The 18,433-nt window shown below is 33.3% G+C and overlaps 3 protein-coding genes across 3 annotated transcripts; all 3 read right to left on the reverse strand.

Annotated features, from left to right (window-relative positions):
• Positions 1-7,604: 7,604 nt before the first annotated feature.
• LOC116017795 (lignin-forming anionic peroxidase-like) lies at positions 7,605-8,765 on the reverse strand. The gene has a single exon (XM_031258432.1). The coding sequence runs from the start codon at positions 8,665-8,667 to the stop codon at positions 7,693-7,695; it is 975 nt and encodes a 324-aa protein (XP_031114292.1). The 5' UTR covers positions 8,668-8,765; the 3' UTR covers positions 7,605-7,692.
• Positions 8,766-11,561: 2,796 nt separating this feature from the next.
• On the reverse strand, positions 11,562-12,747 carry LOC116017348 (lignin-forming anionic peroxidase-like). The gene has a single exon (XM_031257909.1). It carries the CDS (start codon positions 12,677-12,679, stop codon positions 11,705-11,707), a length of 975 nt encoding a protein of 324 aa, XP_031113769.1. The 5' UTR covers positions 12,680-12,747; the 3' UTR covers positions 11,562-11,704.
• Positions 12,748-15,626: 2,879 nt separating this feature from the next.
• LOC116017173 (lignin-forming anionic peroxidase-like) lies at positions 15,627-16,832 on the reverse strand. The gene has a single exon (XM_031257707.1). It carries the CDS (start codon positions 16,762-16,764, stop codon positions 15,790-15,792), a length of 975 nt encoding a protein of 324 aa, XP_031113567.1. The 5' UTR covers positions 16,765-16,832; the 3' UTR covers positions 15,627-15,789.
• Positions 16,833-18,433: the final 1,601 nt, after the last annotated feature.

The raw sequence follows: 18,433 nt of genomic DNA on the forward strand, positions 1-18,433 counted from the left end.
CAAGTTCTTAGCTTATTGAACATCCTCAATAGCTTGATTTTTGCACAAATTTTAAAGATGAGGGAAAAAACAAGAAAATAAGTTTTTATGAAAAAAAAAGGAAAAAGCTATGTTAACACGCCCGAGCGCGTGGAGTGCACGCGCGCTTCTAGTGTGCTTCACACGCACCAAAGTAGTTTTTTTTTTTTTTTTTTTTTGAGTGGGCTCACTTTTTTTCCAAAAACCAGGCTCTCCTGCAACAACTCAAGATCTTCTCTCCCTCTCCCTCTCACCTCAACATAAGCATTACAACCTTGCAAAAATCATCCAAAATTCCACTATTAGGGATGCTCTTAGCTCAAATCATCTCTCTCCTCCACATCACACAAGACCTCACAAAAAACTTCTTAAAATCCACTATTGTGGATGCTTTAATATGAGTCGTTCATCTAAGAGATTAATGGCTGTTAAAAGAAAAAAAAAAGGTGGGTCAGTTTTATAAATACTACAAAATAAATTTCTTTAATTTTTGACCGTTAAATATATTAGAATAATATATAGCTAGCATTTGTCCACACTTCTCACAAAAAGTCTCTAATGAGTCTGACCCTATATATACATTTGGACCACAAATTCATTGGTGAATTGTTTGATGATAATCTAACTACACACAAATGATGGTTAATCTAGTTTAAGATAGGCTCAGAATATCTGACTAAGTTAGTGAAACATAATTCTAATATTTAAAAGTTATTGATTTAATTAGATACTGCATTGTAATAGAGTTAGTAGTATTCAAAAAAAAAAATTATTGTCAACGCCGCTTCGGTAGAATTCGTTATCCAAGGTATCTAGTGCGGTTTACAGGTCAGGTTGCGGATTTCCAAAAAATTGATCGAGTTTAAGATAAGGGCAAAAACTTGTGTGAGACCGTCTCACCATGAGACGTGTCGGGTCGGGTCAAGATGCAAATGTAACACTTATATGCACAAATGCCATACTTATATGCTCAAATGTAATACTAATCCGGAATAAAATTTTTGTTAATTATTAGGGTAAATGTAATACTTTTAAAGGAAAATACAATACTTTTACATTTCGATTTAAAAGTATTACATTTTTCCTCAAAAGTATTATATTTGCCCTTATAAGTGGGAGGCACTTGTCAACATTACTTATTATGAAAAATGTATTACTTTTTCTCTTATAAGTAACAAAAATTGTATTTTTGATTAGTGTTATATTTGAGCATATAAGTGTGAGATTTGCACATATAAGTATGACATTTGCATGGTGCTTTGACCCGACCCGACCCGTCTCACGAATAAGGATCCGTGAGACGGTCTCACACAAGTGTGACCTTAAAATAAGTTGTCTACTAATTCAAGGTGGCCTGTTGGAGTTTCCATAAATGATTGAACATGTCAAACAACGTTATTTTGATCAATTCTCTGGTGACCCGGCGAGCGATTGATTAAGTGTTTAGTAGTTAGTACAGTAAACGACTTGGTGGAAAACAAATTTAATGTGGAAAGAAATAGTACACCGAAGAGGAAAATGTTAACAAAATAAAAAAAATAAAAAAATAGACAAAAAAGAAGAAGAAGAAAGAGTACAAAGGCGGTGGAGAACACAACACTTGGGGCGAAACCGGCGGAATGACATTGACAACGTAAAACGACCTGCAAGGCCGACCAAGCACTCAATACCTAAGTCAGCTGAGTAATAAAGACACCTTATTACTTTTACAGCCCGCTTGGTTTGCTGGAAAATATTTGAAGGAAATGGAATTCAAATTTCATGGAAAACAAATTACCAGGAATATGAATTCTATTGTTTGGTTGGGTTTGGAATGATAAGGAATAATGTGTATAATGACATAAATAACCCTACACAATAATAATAATATAATAATAATAAGAGTAATTAATAAAGTTTGGTAGAGACAAAATTGTAATACTAGTTTTCCATGGAAAACAAAATACCTAAGATTTTCATGGAAAATGTTTTCCTTATTGTTAAGGAAAACTTTTTCCATGGAAATTGTTTTCCACCCAACCAAACCAACATAAAAAGTCATTTTCCTCAACTTGTAGGAAAACATTTTCCATGGAAAATGTTTTCCATCCAACCAAACACCCCCTTAATGAAAACACTACACTCCTATTAATTAATAATTTATTATTAGGAAAAAACTTACTGAACTAATTAAATTTGTGCAATTAAGTCATTAAAAAGAGCAAATACCAATTTTGATTTCACGAGTATTAGCAAAATGATAATTTTGATTCACATGTTTAATTTTAACAATTTTCATCTACGATTATTGTTTTAGTGTCAAAATTCATCACGTCGATCACTTATTCGTTTAAGACATGTCGAAATCTAAAAATTTTAAGGGTATTTTCGTCCTTTTCAACTTAAGATCTCAATTTGAACATGAATAATGAGATTTAAGCCCTAAGATCGATCCCAATTCATAGTTCTCTTCCTCATCCTACCTTAACTTGAGGAGGAGAACTGCGAATTGAGATCTATCTTAGGGCTTAAATCTCTTTATTATTCATGACCAAATTGGGATCTTAATTTGAAAATGATGAAAATACTCTTAATAATTTCATATTTCGACATATCTTAAATGGAGGGTGACAAGCGTGATGAATTTTAGCACTAAAATAATTGTCGTGAATGAAATTTGATACTAAAACAATAGTCGTGGATGGAAATTGGTAGGAACTAAACATGTGGACCAAAATTGTCATTTTGCTAATACTCGTGGGACCAAATTTTGTATTTACTCTTAAATTAAAAGGCAAGCACCTTGTGCTCATATGACACCTTTGTGCTTTCCTTAAGGGAACCTAGAGGCAACAATCATAATATCGCTACATTAATCTTTTTTTTTTTTTTTTGAGTGACGAGGGAAACTCGCAACCACTACTAGATGGTATGCACAGGAAACCTCGTCTTGTAACATTAGCTGTTAAGGATCAAAAGAAAGTAAACCATTGTAACTAGGTTGACCATAATTGATCGGCTCAAACCAAAAACGCTCGCTTTCATTGATAATCAAATTTGTGACCTATTAGTTACCAAGTCAATAGTTTGATCAGCTTGATCGGATTATCCCTATTTTTTTTTTGTTGCACCGAGACCGAGGAGGCGACTTCTTCCATATGCAACGACTATTCCTTTTCATCACACGACATTTGTTGGCCCAACGACAGAGGTCTAATCTATTAAAATTTTATTTATATATAAGTGTTTAGACTGCATTGATTAAAGAATATTTGTATAAAGTTGTGGCCTGGAGATGTTATTCATGGCCCAACAACACTTAAGAATTGTTTTTTTTTTTTTCCTGCAAATTGAGTTCAAAATGGGCAATTCTCCAGAACTTATTGCCAAGTTTGTCCCACTCAAATATGGGCCCCGTTTTTTATTTGCAATGTTCTTAGCTTACTGCAAAACTGTACTCTATGAACAGCGTTTAACGTTTCAGATTGAATTTACAATTTGTTTAATAACTAAGAGATTAAAACTATAAAAATTGAAAGGGTGAAATTATATTTATAACTTGAGAATAATTGGAAAAGAAAATTGATTCTCTCTTTTGAACAATACAAATGCCTATGGGATTAGACAAAATAAAACATGCTTTCCTCGGAGTAGTCAACCTAAGCCTTCATGTTTCGTGCTGCTTTTGAATGATGTTGTTCAAGGTTGCTTACTTGGTGCATGAAGCATGACTCATGCTAGTAACTAGCTCCCTAAGGTTTTTCTTCTTATAATTATCTTTTAAAAAATAGTTTGAATATGTCATGATAAACTTGAAAATTGCATTGATGATGTTGGTGGATGTTAATTCGGTTGATGAGGTTAATTAGATTTCTTAAATTTGGGCTAGGGATGCCATTTGGGTTGGAGTTGTACTAATGCAATCATTATTGCATGGACCATAAATTGGAGTTGTACTAATGCAATCATTATTGCATGGACCATAAATAAAAATTACATTTTTAATATACTAAAAGTACATTATTTTTGTACACAAAGTACATTATTTTAGAGTACATTATTTTTGTACTAAAGGTACATTATTTTATAGTACTATAAACTAATGTACCTTCAGTACAAAAATAATGTATCTTCAGTATAAAAATAATGTACCTTATATTCATGGTCCACACAGCTATGTGGACCATGGTCCACACAATAATTTGCCGTACTAATGGGGCAAGAACTTAGGTAGGAGCATGATGTGGGCTGGGCCAGGATGCATCCGAGGGTAATTTATATCATGGACTAAGGTCCACATAGTATTGTGGACCTTGGATCAAAACGACGTCGTTAGATGAGTAGGCAGACATATGTTTCTCATATAAATATAGACGCTGTTTTAGAATTATGTATTTTATCCTCTCATTCTATGTGTTATTGTTATGTGATCCCCTATACTTCAAACTAGTTAATGATTTAGGGTGTGTTTGGTTTAAACATTAGAATTGAAATAGTAATTAGGAACAAATACTTGATAATGACAATGAATTTAAATGGAAGGAGTTTCTTTGTTTGGTAGTAAATACGAATTACAATAAAAATAAATAAATAAAATAAAAAAATAAATGTATAAAAATATATATTAAAGTTTCATATTTAATGTATGAAAAATGACCTTTTCAATTTTAATTTTAATTTTTTGTTCTTCATTTTTTATTCTATTGTTCAAAAGTAGGGGAGAAAAATGGTGTTATCCACTCTTTGTGCTGCTAATGTTGTTATCATATGTTTCTTCATTTGTGGTCAAATGTCTGTATCTGGTGATGAATCTATAATCGATGCTTTTGAGCAAAAATTGCTGTAGCACCCATATATATGTGCACATTCAAATGCACCACTCACAAATCCCCATGATTTTTTAAGCTTCAAAAATGGATAAACAAAAATAACAACTCTACTTCCTCATCATCTGCTTCATCCCGCCGCAAGGAAAAAAATGTTGTCAAAAGTCCCATAAACCTCCTTGCTAATATGGATGAGTTTTAGACAAGCTCATTTTACCTCAAATCGAACAATTAGAGGAGATTCAATAAAATTATGTATGACTTTAATTAGTTATATATGTATTGCACAGTATGGATTTGATGTTATTTAATAAAATTAAAACATGATTATTTATTGTGGTTATTTGATGCATGTGAAGATTGAATGTTAACTCTTTATAGATTAAAGTCTGAGATTCAATTTGCCTTAACATCTAACCTCTATAGTGGTATTGGCGGTGACATGAGGTGAAGTAGTTAAAAATTATGAACTTTTAGTAATTAATTAAGGGGCTGAATTGAAAAAAAAAAATTAACATACTTAGACCTGGCAATTATCGACACGACACGAAACCGGATACGAAAATAACGGGTTAGTGTTTAGCCTTAACATGTCCCCGGTCGTTAACGGGTTGACCCGTTAAGAACCCGTTATGTTTTCGTGTCTAAACAGGTCAACCCGTTAAACCTATTAAGAACCCGTTTAACCCGTTAATATTATCGTGTTAACCCGTTTACACAGACACGTTTAAAACCCGCTAACAACCATTGCCATTTAGGTAAGAACCATTGTCTTTACAAAATATATCATAAACATGATTAAGAATGAATTTACTTACATTAGGCCAAGATCATACACCAATTATTTCAACAATATGAAATTTGAATGTTTATTGTGTTCAATTTTATTCTAAAAACTAGTATGAACTTTTTTAATTATGATTTTTGGATGTTATTTTATAATTTTATGAATGTTATAAATTGAATATTTTTTTAGTTTGTTTGATGGATTGGATTGTATGTTTTATTTCTTTTTAATATAATTTAACTTTAAATTTTAGTTTTTAATATATCAATAGATTTAGCGGGTTTAAACGGGTTTCATGTCATATCGTGTTGACACAATTCGAAACCCGTTAACAAAACGTGTCTATCGTGTCAACCCGTTTAACCCGTTAACAAATCGTGTTCGTGTTACAATTTTGAACCCGTTAACCTTAACGTGTCGTGTTCGTGTTTAGCCTTATCGTGTTCGTGTCGACCCGTTAACGAACCCGTATACACGAATTGCCAGGTCTAATTACATACTAACAAAATTAAATGACTGTGAAGATTGAATGCTATATTGCAATATATATCCAACTAGGTCTGGAATCTAAGTTCTTGACCCCAACTAGATAGCCTAAGAATGAATAAGATCGTGAAATGAAAGTTACAAAAATAATTCTTAAAATTTTACAAAAACATAAACATAATTAGTACGTATTTATTTAAGATCATTTATTCATTATGGCCATTGCCATAATTTCTCTACTACCTATTCATTAGCAATGTTACTATTTAATTCATTCTACCTACTATTATATAGTTTCATATCTTAATAATTCTGTGGAGTTATTTCAAATTTTGGTCCAACTGCTAGGTTACTTTTTTATTTGGTCATCAAATATTATTGTTGTCACATTAGGCAATAACGAACTATTTAACTTAATTGTGCAACATGAGGCTTGATTTTAATATTTTGGTTAATTTAATCATTTTATTACCAACGTTAACCATCCATCCAAATAAACCTGTTTTATCCAATAATTCAAAATGTATTTATATGGAGTTGGAAAAATGATTGAGAAAAATATTGATTGCCAAACGTTGAGACAATATGTGCCTGTGACTAGTAGATAAACATTTTTACATTTTAAAACAAGTGTTAAATATATTGTTAGAAATCTATATTGCATAATAATTATTGATTTCCAACTAAATTAATTGGTTACATTTATTTTAAAATATTGTTTTAAAGATTCACATGCAACAATACAATAAAATCCGGTATAAAATATTTTTATGTTGTAACTGACTTTTCTTTTAATATTTAGTTAAAAAAAAAGTAGAAAAGGTTTTATAGGATATTATTATTGATTATATATACATTTAACACACAAAAAAGATATTTGGCTTAGGAAATGAATATGGAATGAAATTACATTTCTAGGAAACAACTTATTCCACCGTCAATATTTTTATTCTCGAGTACAGTATCCTACAAGATAACTAGAATGGGACAAAGATATAGTAGTTATATGTGAATGGTACTAATTATGGGTGACATAATAATCGAAGTTATAACGATAATGATACTTTTGTCGAAAAACATTATAGTACAACTCTTGTATATAACACATTGTACACAAATATTTAACCAAAAAAGAAAAAAAGAAAAAAAGAAATATGATTCAAGAGTATAACATGAATGGATTCCTCTTTTATACACATACCACATTTGAGAGGATGTATGTGAGATTGAATTTCAAACCACAATCACAAAGCTTATGATAAATCTATAAGTTCATGACATAACATAATTTTCCACTCTATTTTTATAACGTACAATCACTAAACATGAGCAAAAGTTTTATATCCAATATCTACTATAAATCTTCAAGTGAAAACAACAACAACAACAACAACAATTAACTAACTAACTAATAACAACAACAACAACAACAACAACAATAATAATAATAATAATAATTATTATTATTATTATTATTATTATTATTTTGGAAGTCCTACCGGTGCGGGGTTGGTGGCACCCAACTAAATAGTGGTTAGATCGGTCGTGCCACATTGATTAAAAAAATACAATTGATTAAATTGATGGAGAGGAAAACTATATTGAAGAATGAAGCGCCGCACCACATACTTTCCTAATGATCCCATTTTGACCTGTGAGTGGTTGAATTTCAGACATTTTAATCATGGCTGATGCAAAATCTGCTTCGAATAACTGAGGGCTTCTGGCGTACTCTAAAACAATACTGTGAGTTCCTTCACCGCTGAATAAAACTTGATCCGATTGAAGCAAACCTTTCTTCTGCAACAGGTTCTTGTAATAGTTGTTATCGAAGGAGTTTGGGGTCACTACATCAAGTGGTGCCAATTGTCCATTTCCGGTGTTTTTTGGACATTGGCGTCTTCTAGTGCTAGCAAAACCCGCATCAATGTCAGTACCGTTGTCGTATATTCTATCGCGAAATAGGAAGCATTGAGCTTGGCCTATAGTATGTGCACCAGACAACGCAACCAAGTCTCTTGCATAAAGGCCTTTGTTAGCGAAACTGGATATGAGTGTATCTAGATTGTCAAAAGGGCCGGGAAGCGTTTCAGCTATGGTATGATTAGCCTTGGTGGAATCTCTTCTTCCCAGCTTCACTGTCCAAGACGGACCTCCCACAGCAACTGACGCATCACGCGCAGCCACCGACAATACATCAGCACAAGACACAATACCGGGACAAGATGTCTCTAACTCATGCTTGATATCGTCTATCACCTCGTAACCCCTGGCAGAGCCAAGGTTAGGCAACGCGGTCTTTTCACTCTCCATGGTGGGTGTTTCGTCCAATAAGATTGAAGCGTCGCAGCCTTGGACAAAACAATCGTGAAAATGGAGACGAATCAAGGAAGCCGCCATGCGACGCTCACGAGACACGGCTTGATTAACGCCGGTGCGAATGATGTTGAGAGCGTTGGGGCATGTTTTGTTGTAAAATGTAGGGGAGAGCAAGCCTTGGCATTGCGATAAAGAGAGAAGCAGAAGCAAACATGATAAGACAACAATGCATGGCGTAGTATGAGAAGGCATATGTAATAGATAGAGAAATGTAGCTTAGGTGCAGATTGGTTTGATGATTGAGAATGAAAGCAAGGTGGAAGTGAATTTATTGTTGGTGCAGGGAAGAAGGTGGTCTATTCTATTGTATTTCTACGACTCCGCGTTAAAGACGTACTACCAATTGTGTATCGTGATAGTTTCATGGACTAAAATTTTTAAAATATTATTGGACAAAGTCCGACAAAAACAACCTCTCTCTATCTACCTTCAATGTCAGACAACTAAATCTTTGAATGAAGGTAATTGTCCTTCATCTAATCATCTCAAATTATTTTACTTTTTGTTGGACAAGAAAAACCATTGATGTCCTTTTTTTTTTTGAAAATCCATTGATGTCCTTGTGTGACTAAAAAAAAACACACACACACGAAATAGCCATGGAAAAAGGTAAACCATCAAATATAAAATCAATACTGTCTCTTAATTAAAATATATACATGTTAATATAATTTTGGGAATAATAATTTAACACCAACTTTGACGAAAATAACATTAGTAATTTTCCCCAATAGCTAATTTGACTCTGTGAATTTCATAAGGCAAGTTATTTATCTGCATTTTACTCATCAACAGTATCATTATCCTCACTTCACTCATTCTTCTCTGATTTAAAAAACTTCAAGAAAAAAAATTAGATTTACTCGCCCAATAAATGCACGAAATATACACGTGTCTTACTTTTCCTTCTATAACCTAGGTATTAATCTTCAATTAAACAAGAATGGTTAGGACACCAATCACAACTCTCCTTATTCAATTCCCGGCTCATTCCCATACAAATTAGAACAATATCCGCAGGGGCTGCCTAGCATCATGCGGTCAACCCATGCCATGCGGCCTTAACCCAACTTTACTATCTTGATAAATTAATGCGCCACTTCAACCCAACGACATATTTGGCTAAAGTCTAGTAAAATCCTTAACCATTAAGTATATCTTGAACCAATCGGCCCCTCAATATATCACTTGATATTTTTAGAATTTAATTCCTATACTATAAAAGTTTTATTCATTCTTAGTCTATCTTGTAGGGGCAAGCACTTAGGTTCCAAACCAAGTTCGATAAATATTGAGATTCGATATTCAACCTGCACTGTCATTTAACTTCTCTGGTACGGTATTTTAATCTTTTTTCAATATAACTCCTTAATTATTAAAAGTTCATAATTGTTAATTAGTTCACATCGTACCGTCCATACCGTTAAAGGTTAGGTGTTAGGGCAAATTAAATCTCATACTTTGATCTATAAAATTGAACATTCAATCTCCATTGTTATAATTAAAGTCTTCCAAGCTAAACACAAACCTTTTTAGATCAAATAGAGAAACATATGATAACAACAATTGCGGCGCAAAAAGTTGATATCTAGTTTTCTCTCTTCACAATTGCATTTCGCTTCTTGCAAAAATTGACCATATGGGATCTTGTCTCCACATTTCACTCATTCTATCTTCTTTGATTTAAAAAACTTCAAGAAAAACACATTAGATTTACTCGCCCAGTAGATGCACAAAATGCGCACGTGTCTTACTTTTCCTTCATAAACTACAAATGAGATTGCTATAAAGTGACAAGATCAAATGCATTTAATATTTATTTAATGACATGTATAGTTTTTTTGACTAAAGGAAATGAAAGTTGTTACTTTTGTGTTGTATACGTAATTGTCCTATATGTATATTTATATACTTAGTCATTTGTACATGCATTTAGATATCACTACAAAAAAATTGGATATTCGAAACAGGAAATTTAGTGACAGTTATATACGCCACTAAGGCCATGATTGGTAAATGACGGATCCGTCAATTTTTTGACAGATCCACCATTTTTAGCGATTTAACTATGTCAAAACGCCAAAAACTATGTTTGGTAAAGCAACGGTTTGGAGCAACGATTTTCTCTAAGCCGCTGCTTTTGCAAACGTTACATTTTGCAGCGTTTGCAACTAGCATTTTGGAAAAAAAAATTAATTTTTTACCCAATGCGATATTCATTGTTATATTAAAAAAAAACAACAAATTAAACTTCTTAGCTTTCAAAAATTGACCATGTGGGATCTTGTCTTCTCAATTTCACTCATTCTTCTTTGATTTAAAAAACTTCAAAAAAAAAAAAAAACTAGATTTACTGGCCCAGTAGATGCGCGAAACGTGCACGTGTCTTTTTATATTATCATAAATGAATACTAATTATATTTCTATATTTGGAAAATTTTAAGAATTATTTTTGTAAAATTCATTTTACTTTTTAAATTTAAAATAATTTATTTTAAACCGAAAAATGCTACTTTTAATTTTTTTAAATCTATAAAATTAAATAACTTTCAATCACTAAACATGAGCAAAAGTTTTGGACATCCAATATCTGCTCTAAATCTTCAAGTGAAAACAACAACAACAACAACGACGAAAATATTAATAATAATAATAATAATTATTATTATTATTATTATTATTATTATTATTATTGGAACTCCTACTGGTGCGGAGTTTGTGGTGCCAAACTAAATGGTCGTTAGACGGATATAGTGCCACATGTTCGTAATAAGACAACTAAAGTTGATGTAACAGCTAAGAGGATACTTTATGAGTTTGAGCCTAATAGAATTGGTTCAAGACATTGAAATCCATTTAGAGAATTGAATTTGGGTATAGTAGCTCCGTTTGAAATATAAAATCTTATAAAAGTGGAAGAAGAATCTCTAGGCAACAATTTACAAAGTGGAAGAAGAATCTTATAAAAGGCCTATTTTTATATTTTTATTGGACTAGTGCAGTTAACTTGTATGACACAATAATAATCTTCAATTAGTTGGAATAGTGTTAAATAAAGGGAACGCGTTGTAGAATAAAAAGTTTATTTCAATCTCACTTAGTTGGGTCAAATAGAATACAACAAATTATTACATTTTTTCTTAAAAACAATCAATGAATTATGAAGAAAAAAAATACAATTGATGATTAAGTTGATGGAGAGGCCGGAAAACTAAATTGAAGAATGAAGTTAGTTCAAAGCACCGCAGACTTTCCTAATGATACCATTTTGACCTGTGAGCGGTTGAATTTCAGACATTTTAATCATGGCTGAAGCAAAATCTGCTTGGAATGCCCGAGGGCTCCTTGCATACTCTGAAACTATGCTGTCTGTAGCTCCACCACTGAATAGAACTTGATCCGATTGAAGCAAACCTTTCTTTTGCAATAGGTTCTTGTAGTAGTTGTTATCGAAGGAATTTGGGGTTACTAAATCAAGCGGTGCCAAATTTCCGTTTCCTGTGTCTGTAGGACATTGCCGTCTTCTAGTGCTAGCAAAACCGGCATCAATGTCAGTACCGTTGCCGTAAATTCTATTGCGAAATAGGAAGCATTGTGCTTGGCCGAGAGTGTGTGCACCAGACAAGGCAACCATGTCTCTTGTATTAAGGCCTTTGCTTGCAAAGCTGGATATAAGTTTATCCAGATTGTCGAAAGGGCCGGGGAGATCGGTTTCAGCTATGGTATGACTAGCTGTGGTGGAATCTCTTCTTCCCAGCTTCACTGTCCACGAGGGACCACCCACGGCAGTAGAGGCATCACGTGCAGCCACCGACAATACATCAGCACAAGATACAATACCCGGACAAGATTTCTCCAGCTCGCGCTTGGCAGCCTCTATCACATCGTATCCCCTGGCAGAGCCAAGGTTAGGCAACGCCGTCTTTTCACTCTCCATGGTCGGTGTTTCGTCCAATAGGATTGAAGCGTCGCAACCTTGGACAAAACAATCGTGGAAATGGAGACGAACCAGGGAAGCGGCCATGCGACGCTCACGAGACACGGCTTGCCTAACAGCAGTGCGAATGATGTTGAGAGCGTTGGGGCATGTTTTGTCGTAAAATGTAGGGGAGAGCTGCCCTTGGCATTCCGAGGAGGAGAGCAGCAGAATGAGGGAGTATACCAATAATACTCCAAATGCCATGCAAGGCCTATTAGATGCCATTAGTATTATATATAACTATTGTAATCCAAAAGGTATTAGCGAAAGAATGGGATTGAAAGAAGAATTGAGTTGAGAAGATGAGAATGGAGATAGGCAAGATGATGAGAGAATGGAGTGGTTGCAGGGAGTATATATAGGAAAGGGAAGGGGATAAAGTAAAGTAAAATGGTCACTATTGGCTGCGACGTCGCGTTATGTACGTATTTTACAACGTTGTAGAACAGCTAAGAAGGCTGACGTGACCCAGTCACCTGTCCTTGACTTCAAAATCTCACAACTGCTTTCCCATTGGCCATTCTTATATGTTCTTTAATTTAATTAATATTTATACAACTCCGTACATATTCGGTCGCACTTTGACTTTGCACATGCATATTCGGTGCCTTGGTGCTAAATAACTTGCCTCATGAAATTTACGGATTCGTGAAATTAGCAATTGAAAAATCACTAATGTTAAGCTGGTCAAAGTTGACGTTAAATTATTTTCCCAAAATTATATTGACATGAGTTGTATATGTTTACATGCACTAACACACCCAAAAACATATATAATAGAATTTGAGTAGCTCTAATCAAAGAAGGAATGTGATTTTCATTTTAATTTTAGGATAAAATTTTCGTGTCTTGCTTATTTTATATAATTTATTTTAATTTATATTTTATATTTTACATGTAAAATTATTGTTTAGTCAAATTAGTTTTATCACTGATTGAATAATTGGGTAAGCACCCGACTCGAATCACAGGCATACAAGCGGACGCAGGAAGTCAAACGGCTACCCATTACACTTGCAATATGTTTGGTTCACATAATGAATTTTAAGGGAATATTTAAAGTGGACCTTGAGATTATTTGGGAAGTTATATGGTGTATGTTAACATTCCAAATTTATGAAATTAGAGTTTTGGTTTATTGTCTAAGTTAATTGAATGCTTCTATGACTCAACTATCTTTTGGCTATTTTGATGAGTGGAAGTGGCAGACGTGTCAATTCCAAGCTATTAGCCGTTAGAGGTAGTGTTTAATTTCAGTTATAAAAAGAGTCATGGAATACAGTTAGCATTATGCTAACATTAAGAGATCTTACTTAAGGCATGCTTTTAAGGATTTTAGAAATCATAAAATGTACTCTTTTGTACAAATAATTTGGATGGTTTCTTCTCTTCAGTTGTGCACATAATATATTTTGAGAAACATCCCTTAAGTTACTGAGAATAAACATTGGGTTTGTTCATGAGGGACCTAAGTTGGAGAATTAAAATGCATGTAATCATAATGGATATTACTCTGTAAAATAGAGACATATCATTATGATTCGTGTGTTTTGTTCTTTGATGAGGGTTGTGCTAGTACTTGCACCAAGTGGGAGAATGCAAGATTTTTCCTAATATATATATATATATATATATATATATATATATATATATATATATATATATATATATATATATATATATATATATATATATATATGGGTTTTAATTAAGTTGTGCAAGTTGACTGGGCTTATTAAGTGGTTTGGTTGGACTGAATAACTAGTAGTTATTATTCAACCAGACTCTGTGCCTATATAAACCTGTATTGATGGGATACATGATAAGCATTATATAGCACATACAGTTCGCGGTACTCATACAGCAGTCAAGAGGCATCACATCAACTATCAAGGTCAAGTTTCTCGTAAACTATTTTGTATCTATTCTGTATCGCTAATTCGCTACTACGAGGTCAGGTTTCTCGTAAATTAAACTATTCTATATGGTTAGATTATTTATATATCTAACACCTCATACCCGTGCGGGTATACAAAATTCCCCCATCTCCGTATTTGTTACCATATCGTGCAAGTATTTTAAAACTCATTAAGACGGAAATGTTGAGAACTTATAAAGTACGAGTAGAATTGTCATCCCTATCTACAATACACTTGCAAGGAAAACAATGGAAAATGTGGCAGTCAAAATGCGAAATTTCAATGAAACTTGGCTAGGATTGAATGACAAGGACAATGCATGACATGCACATGCCTTGCCTACAAACTTCCATAGTAGTAAAATACAAATCTCAACATTTTATTATATAATATGGTACATCCATTTGACTGATATATCCATTGTTAAGTCAGCCACGAAATCTTTTGACTTTTCCAATCTATATATATTTTAGTTTACTTTTCTTATTATTTTTTTTAGTTAGACTTTATAAAAATGCCAGAAAAATGTCAAATAAATTTTTTAAGTATGTAATTAAGTTTCTTTGGTGAAATTAAAAGAAAAAATCATTCAAACCTAAAATGTGAACAAATTAAAAGAATATAATTAACTCCCTTAGTAAGTGAATCAATTTATTTTATATTTGATGGTCTATCTTTGTCCATGCATGGCTATTCCGTGTGGGTGTAGTTTTTATTTTATTTATTTTTAAGTCATACAAGGACATTCCTAGACAAATTAGAACAATCTTTGCAAAGGCTTCCTAGCTAGCATCATGGCCTTAACTAACCTAACTTCAATATCTTGATCAATTAATACGCCCCTTCAACCCAACAACATATATATTTGGCTAAAGTCCAATGAAATCATGACCCATTCGGTATCCTAAACCAATCCACCCTTCAATATATCACTTGATATTATATTTTAGAATTTCAATGTTGGTTCAAGACATCGAAATCCATTTACAGAATTGAATTTAGGTAGCTGTAGCTCCATTTGGAATAAGAACTTATAAAAGTGGAAGAAGAGTCTCTAGGCAATAATTTCCACTATATATTCTATGGAAGTACAAGCTAAGGCATGAAGGAAAGGATAAAGACTCCGTCAATAATTCCATGAAAGAAATCTCAGGTCTATTTTTATACTTAGATTGGATCAGTAGTGCAGTTAACTTGTTTGACAATAACCTTCAATTAGTTGGAATAGTGTTAACATACAAGGAACGCGTTAATTGTATAATGAAAAGTTTATTACAATCTCACTTAGTTGGGTCAAATAGAATACAACAAATTATTACTACGTACATTTTTTCTTAAAAACAATAATGAATTATGAAGAAAAAAAATACAATTGATTAAATTGATGGGGGAGGAAAACTAAATTGAAGAATGAAGCTAGTTCAAAGCACCACACACTTTCCTAATGATCCCATTTTGACTGGTGAGGGGTTGAATTTCAGACATTTTAATCATGGCTGAAGCAAAATCTGCTTGGAATGCCCGAGGGCTCCTGGCATACTCTGAAACAATACTGTCCGTTGCTCCACCACTAAATAGAACTTGATCCGATTGAAGCAGACCTTTCTTTTGCAATAGGTTCTTGTAGTAGTTGTTATCGAAAGAATTTGGGGTCACTAAATCAAGCGGTGCCAAATTCCCATTTCCGGTGTCTTTAGGACATTGGCGTCTTCTAGTGCTAGCAAAACCGGCATCAATGTCAGTACCATTGCCGTAAATTCTATCACGAAATAGGAAGCATTGAGCTTGGCCGAGAGTGTGTGCACCAGACAAGGCAACCATGTCTCTTGTATTAAGGCCTTTGCGTGCAAAGCTCGATATTAGTTTATCCAGATTGTCGAAAGGGCCGGGAAGATCAGTTTCAGCTAGGGTATGGCTAGCCGTGGTGGAATCTCTTCTTCCTAGCTTCACTGTCCAAGAAGGACCTCCCACAGCAGCTGACGCATCACGCGCTGCCACGGACAATACATCAGCACAAGACACAATACCGGGACAAGATTTCTCCAACTCACGCTTGGCAGCCTCTATCACGTCGTAACCCCTAGCAGAGCCAAGGTTAGGCAACGCAGTCTTTTCGCTCTCGATGGTTGGTGACTCGTCCAGTAAGATGGAAGCATCGCAACCCTGAACAAAGCAATCATGGAAATGGAGACGAACCAAGGAGGCGGCCATGCGGCGCTCACGAGAAACTGCTTGCCTTACAGCAGTGCGAATGATGTTTAGAGCGTTGGGACATGTTTTATTGTAAAATGTAGGGGAGAGTTGCCCTTGACATTTCGAGGAGGAGAGCAGCAAAATGAGGGAGTATACCAATAATACTGCAAACGCCATGCAAGGCCTGTTAGACGCCATTATTATTATTATTATTATATATAACTATAAATAATGGGATTGAAAGAAGAGTTGAGTTGAGAAGATGAGAATGGAGATAGGCAAGGTGATGAGAGAATGGAGAGGGTACAGGGAGTATTTATAGGAAAGGGAAGGGGAAAAGTAAAGTAAAATGGTCACTATTGGCTGCGACGCCGCGTTATGTATGTATTTTACAACGTTAAGTTGTAGAACAGCAGTGTTTGCATTCCAGCTAAGAAGGGCTGACGTGACCCAGTCACCTATCCTTGACTTCTAAATCTCACAACTGCTTTCCCATTGGCCATTCTTATATATATGTTCTTCAATTTAATTAATATTTATACAACTCCGTAAATATTCGGTCGCACTTTGAGTTTCCACATGCATACTCGGTGCCTTGCACACCCCAAGGCTCTTTACATCTTTCTTATATATAATTTGCCCACCATCATTGATTCATTGGTGCTAAATAAAACATAACTGTATTTAGAAATAACCTTTTAATTTCTTGTCTAAAAACGAGGCCTAATGACTAAGATAATAATTTGTCTCTCTAACAGAAAGGCATATAAATAAGTAAATAACTTGCTTCGTGAGATTCACATAGTTAAATTAAATTAGCTATTGAAAAATTATTAAAGTTACGTGGTTAAAGTTGGGGTTCAAATTACTATTCCCAAAATTATATTACCATGAGTTCTATATAATTTACATGTACTAATACACTCAAAACACAATAGAATTTGACTAGCTCTAACCCAAGAAGAACTATGGTTTTCATTATGATTTTATGTTAAAATTTTCGTGTCTTGGTTATTTTATATAATTTACTTTAATTTATATTTTGTATTTTACATGTAAAATTGCCATTTAGTGAAATTAGTTTTATCACTGTAAAAAGAAAAGAAAAAAAAAAACTTCAATTGCTCATTATTTATTAATTTCTAATTTTGTATTTATATTTTATCAATGCTTATACCCTTTAGGGAAATTTGAAATGAAATTGAAATGGTATTGTTTACAATAGCACTTGCCGAAAAACAATGGAAATGTCGTAGTCAAAAATCAAAATGCGAAATTTCCATGAAACTTAGGATTGAATGACAACGACAGTGCATGCCATTCACCTGCTTTAGCTACCAACTTCCATATCTAGTAATAAAATACAAATCTCAATATTTTATTATATAATATGGCACATCCATTTGACTGATGTATCCATTGTTAAGTCAGCCAAAACGCTTTTACTTTTTATAATATTAAGTTTAGCATTAATATATAAAATTTATATACTTAGAAAATACATTAAAAGTACTATTAAACACAAAAAAATTAAATTTAAAAATAATAAAAATTATTAAAAAAAATAAGTAATAAAGAAAAAGTAAATTTGACCCATGAATAGTAAATATGACAGGTGGTAAAATGAGACAGATGGAGTATATTTTAGTTTAGTTTTTTTATTTTTTAGTTAGACTTTATAAAAATGTCAGATAAATGTCAAGTAAATTTTTAAAGTATGTAATTAATTTTGTTTCTTAGGTAAAAAAAAAATCATTCAAACTTAAAATGTGAATGACAATTACCTTAATTCCAGATCTAGTTGTCTAGGACAATGAAGGTAGACAGGGAGAGGTTGTCTTTGTCCGCCTTTGTCCGGTAATATTTT

This window comes from Ipomoea triloba, chromosome 4 (genome assembly GCF_003576645.1).
Source record: "Ipomoea triloba cultivar NCNSP0323 chromosome 4, ASM357664v1".
Taxonomy (NCBI): domain Eukaryota; kingdom Viridiplantae; phylum Streptophyta; class Magnoliopsida; order Solanales; family Convolvulaceae; genus Ipomoea; species Ipomoea triloba.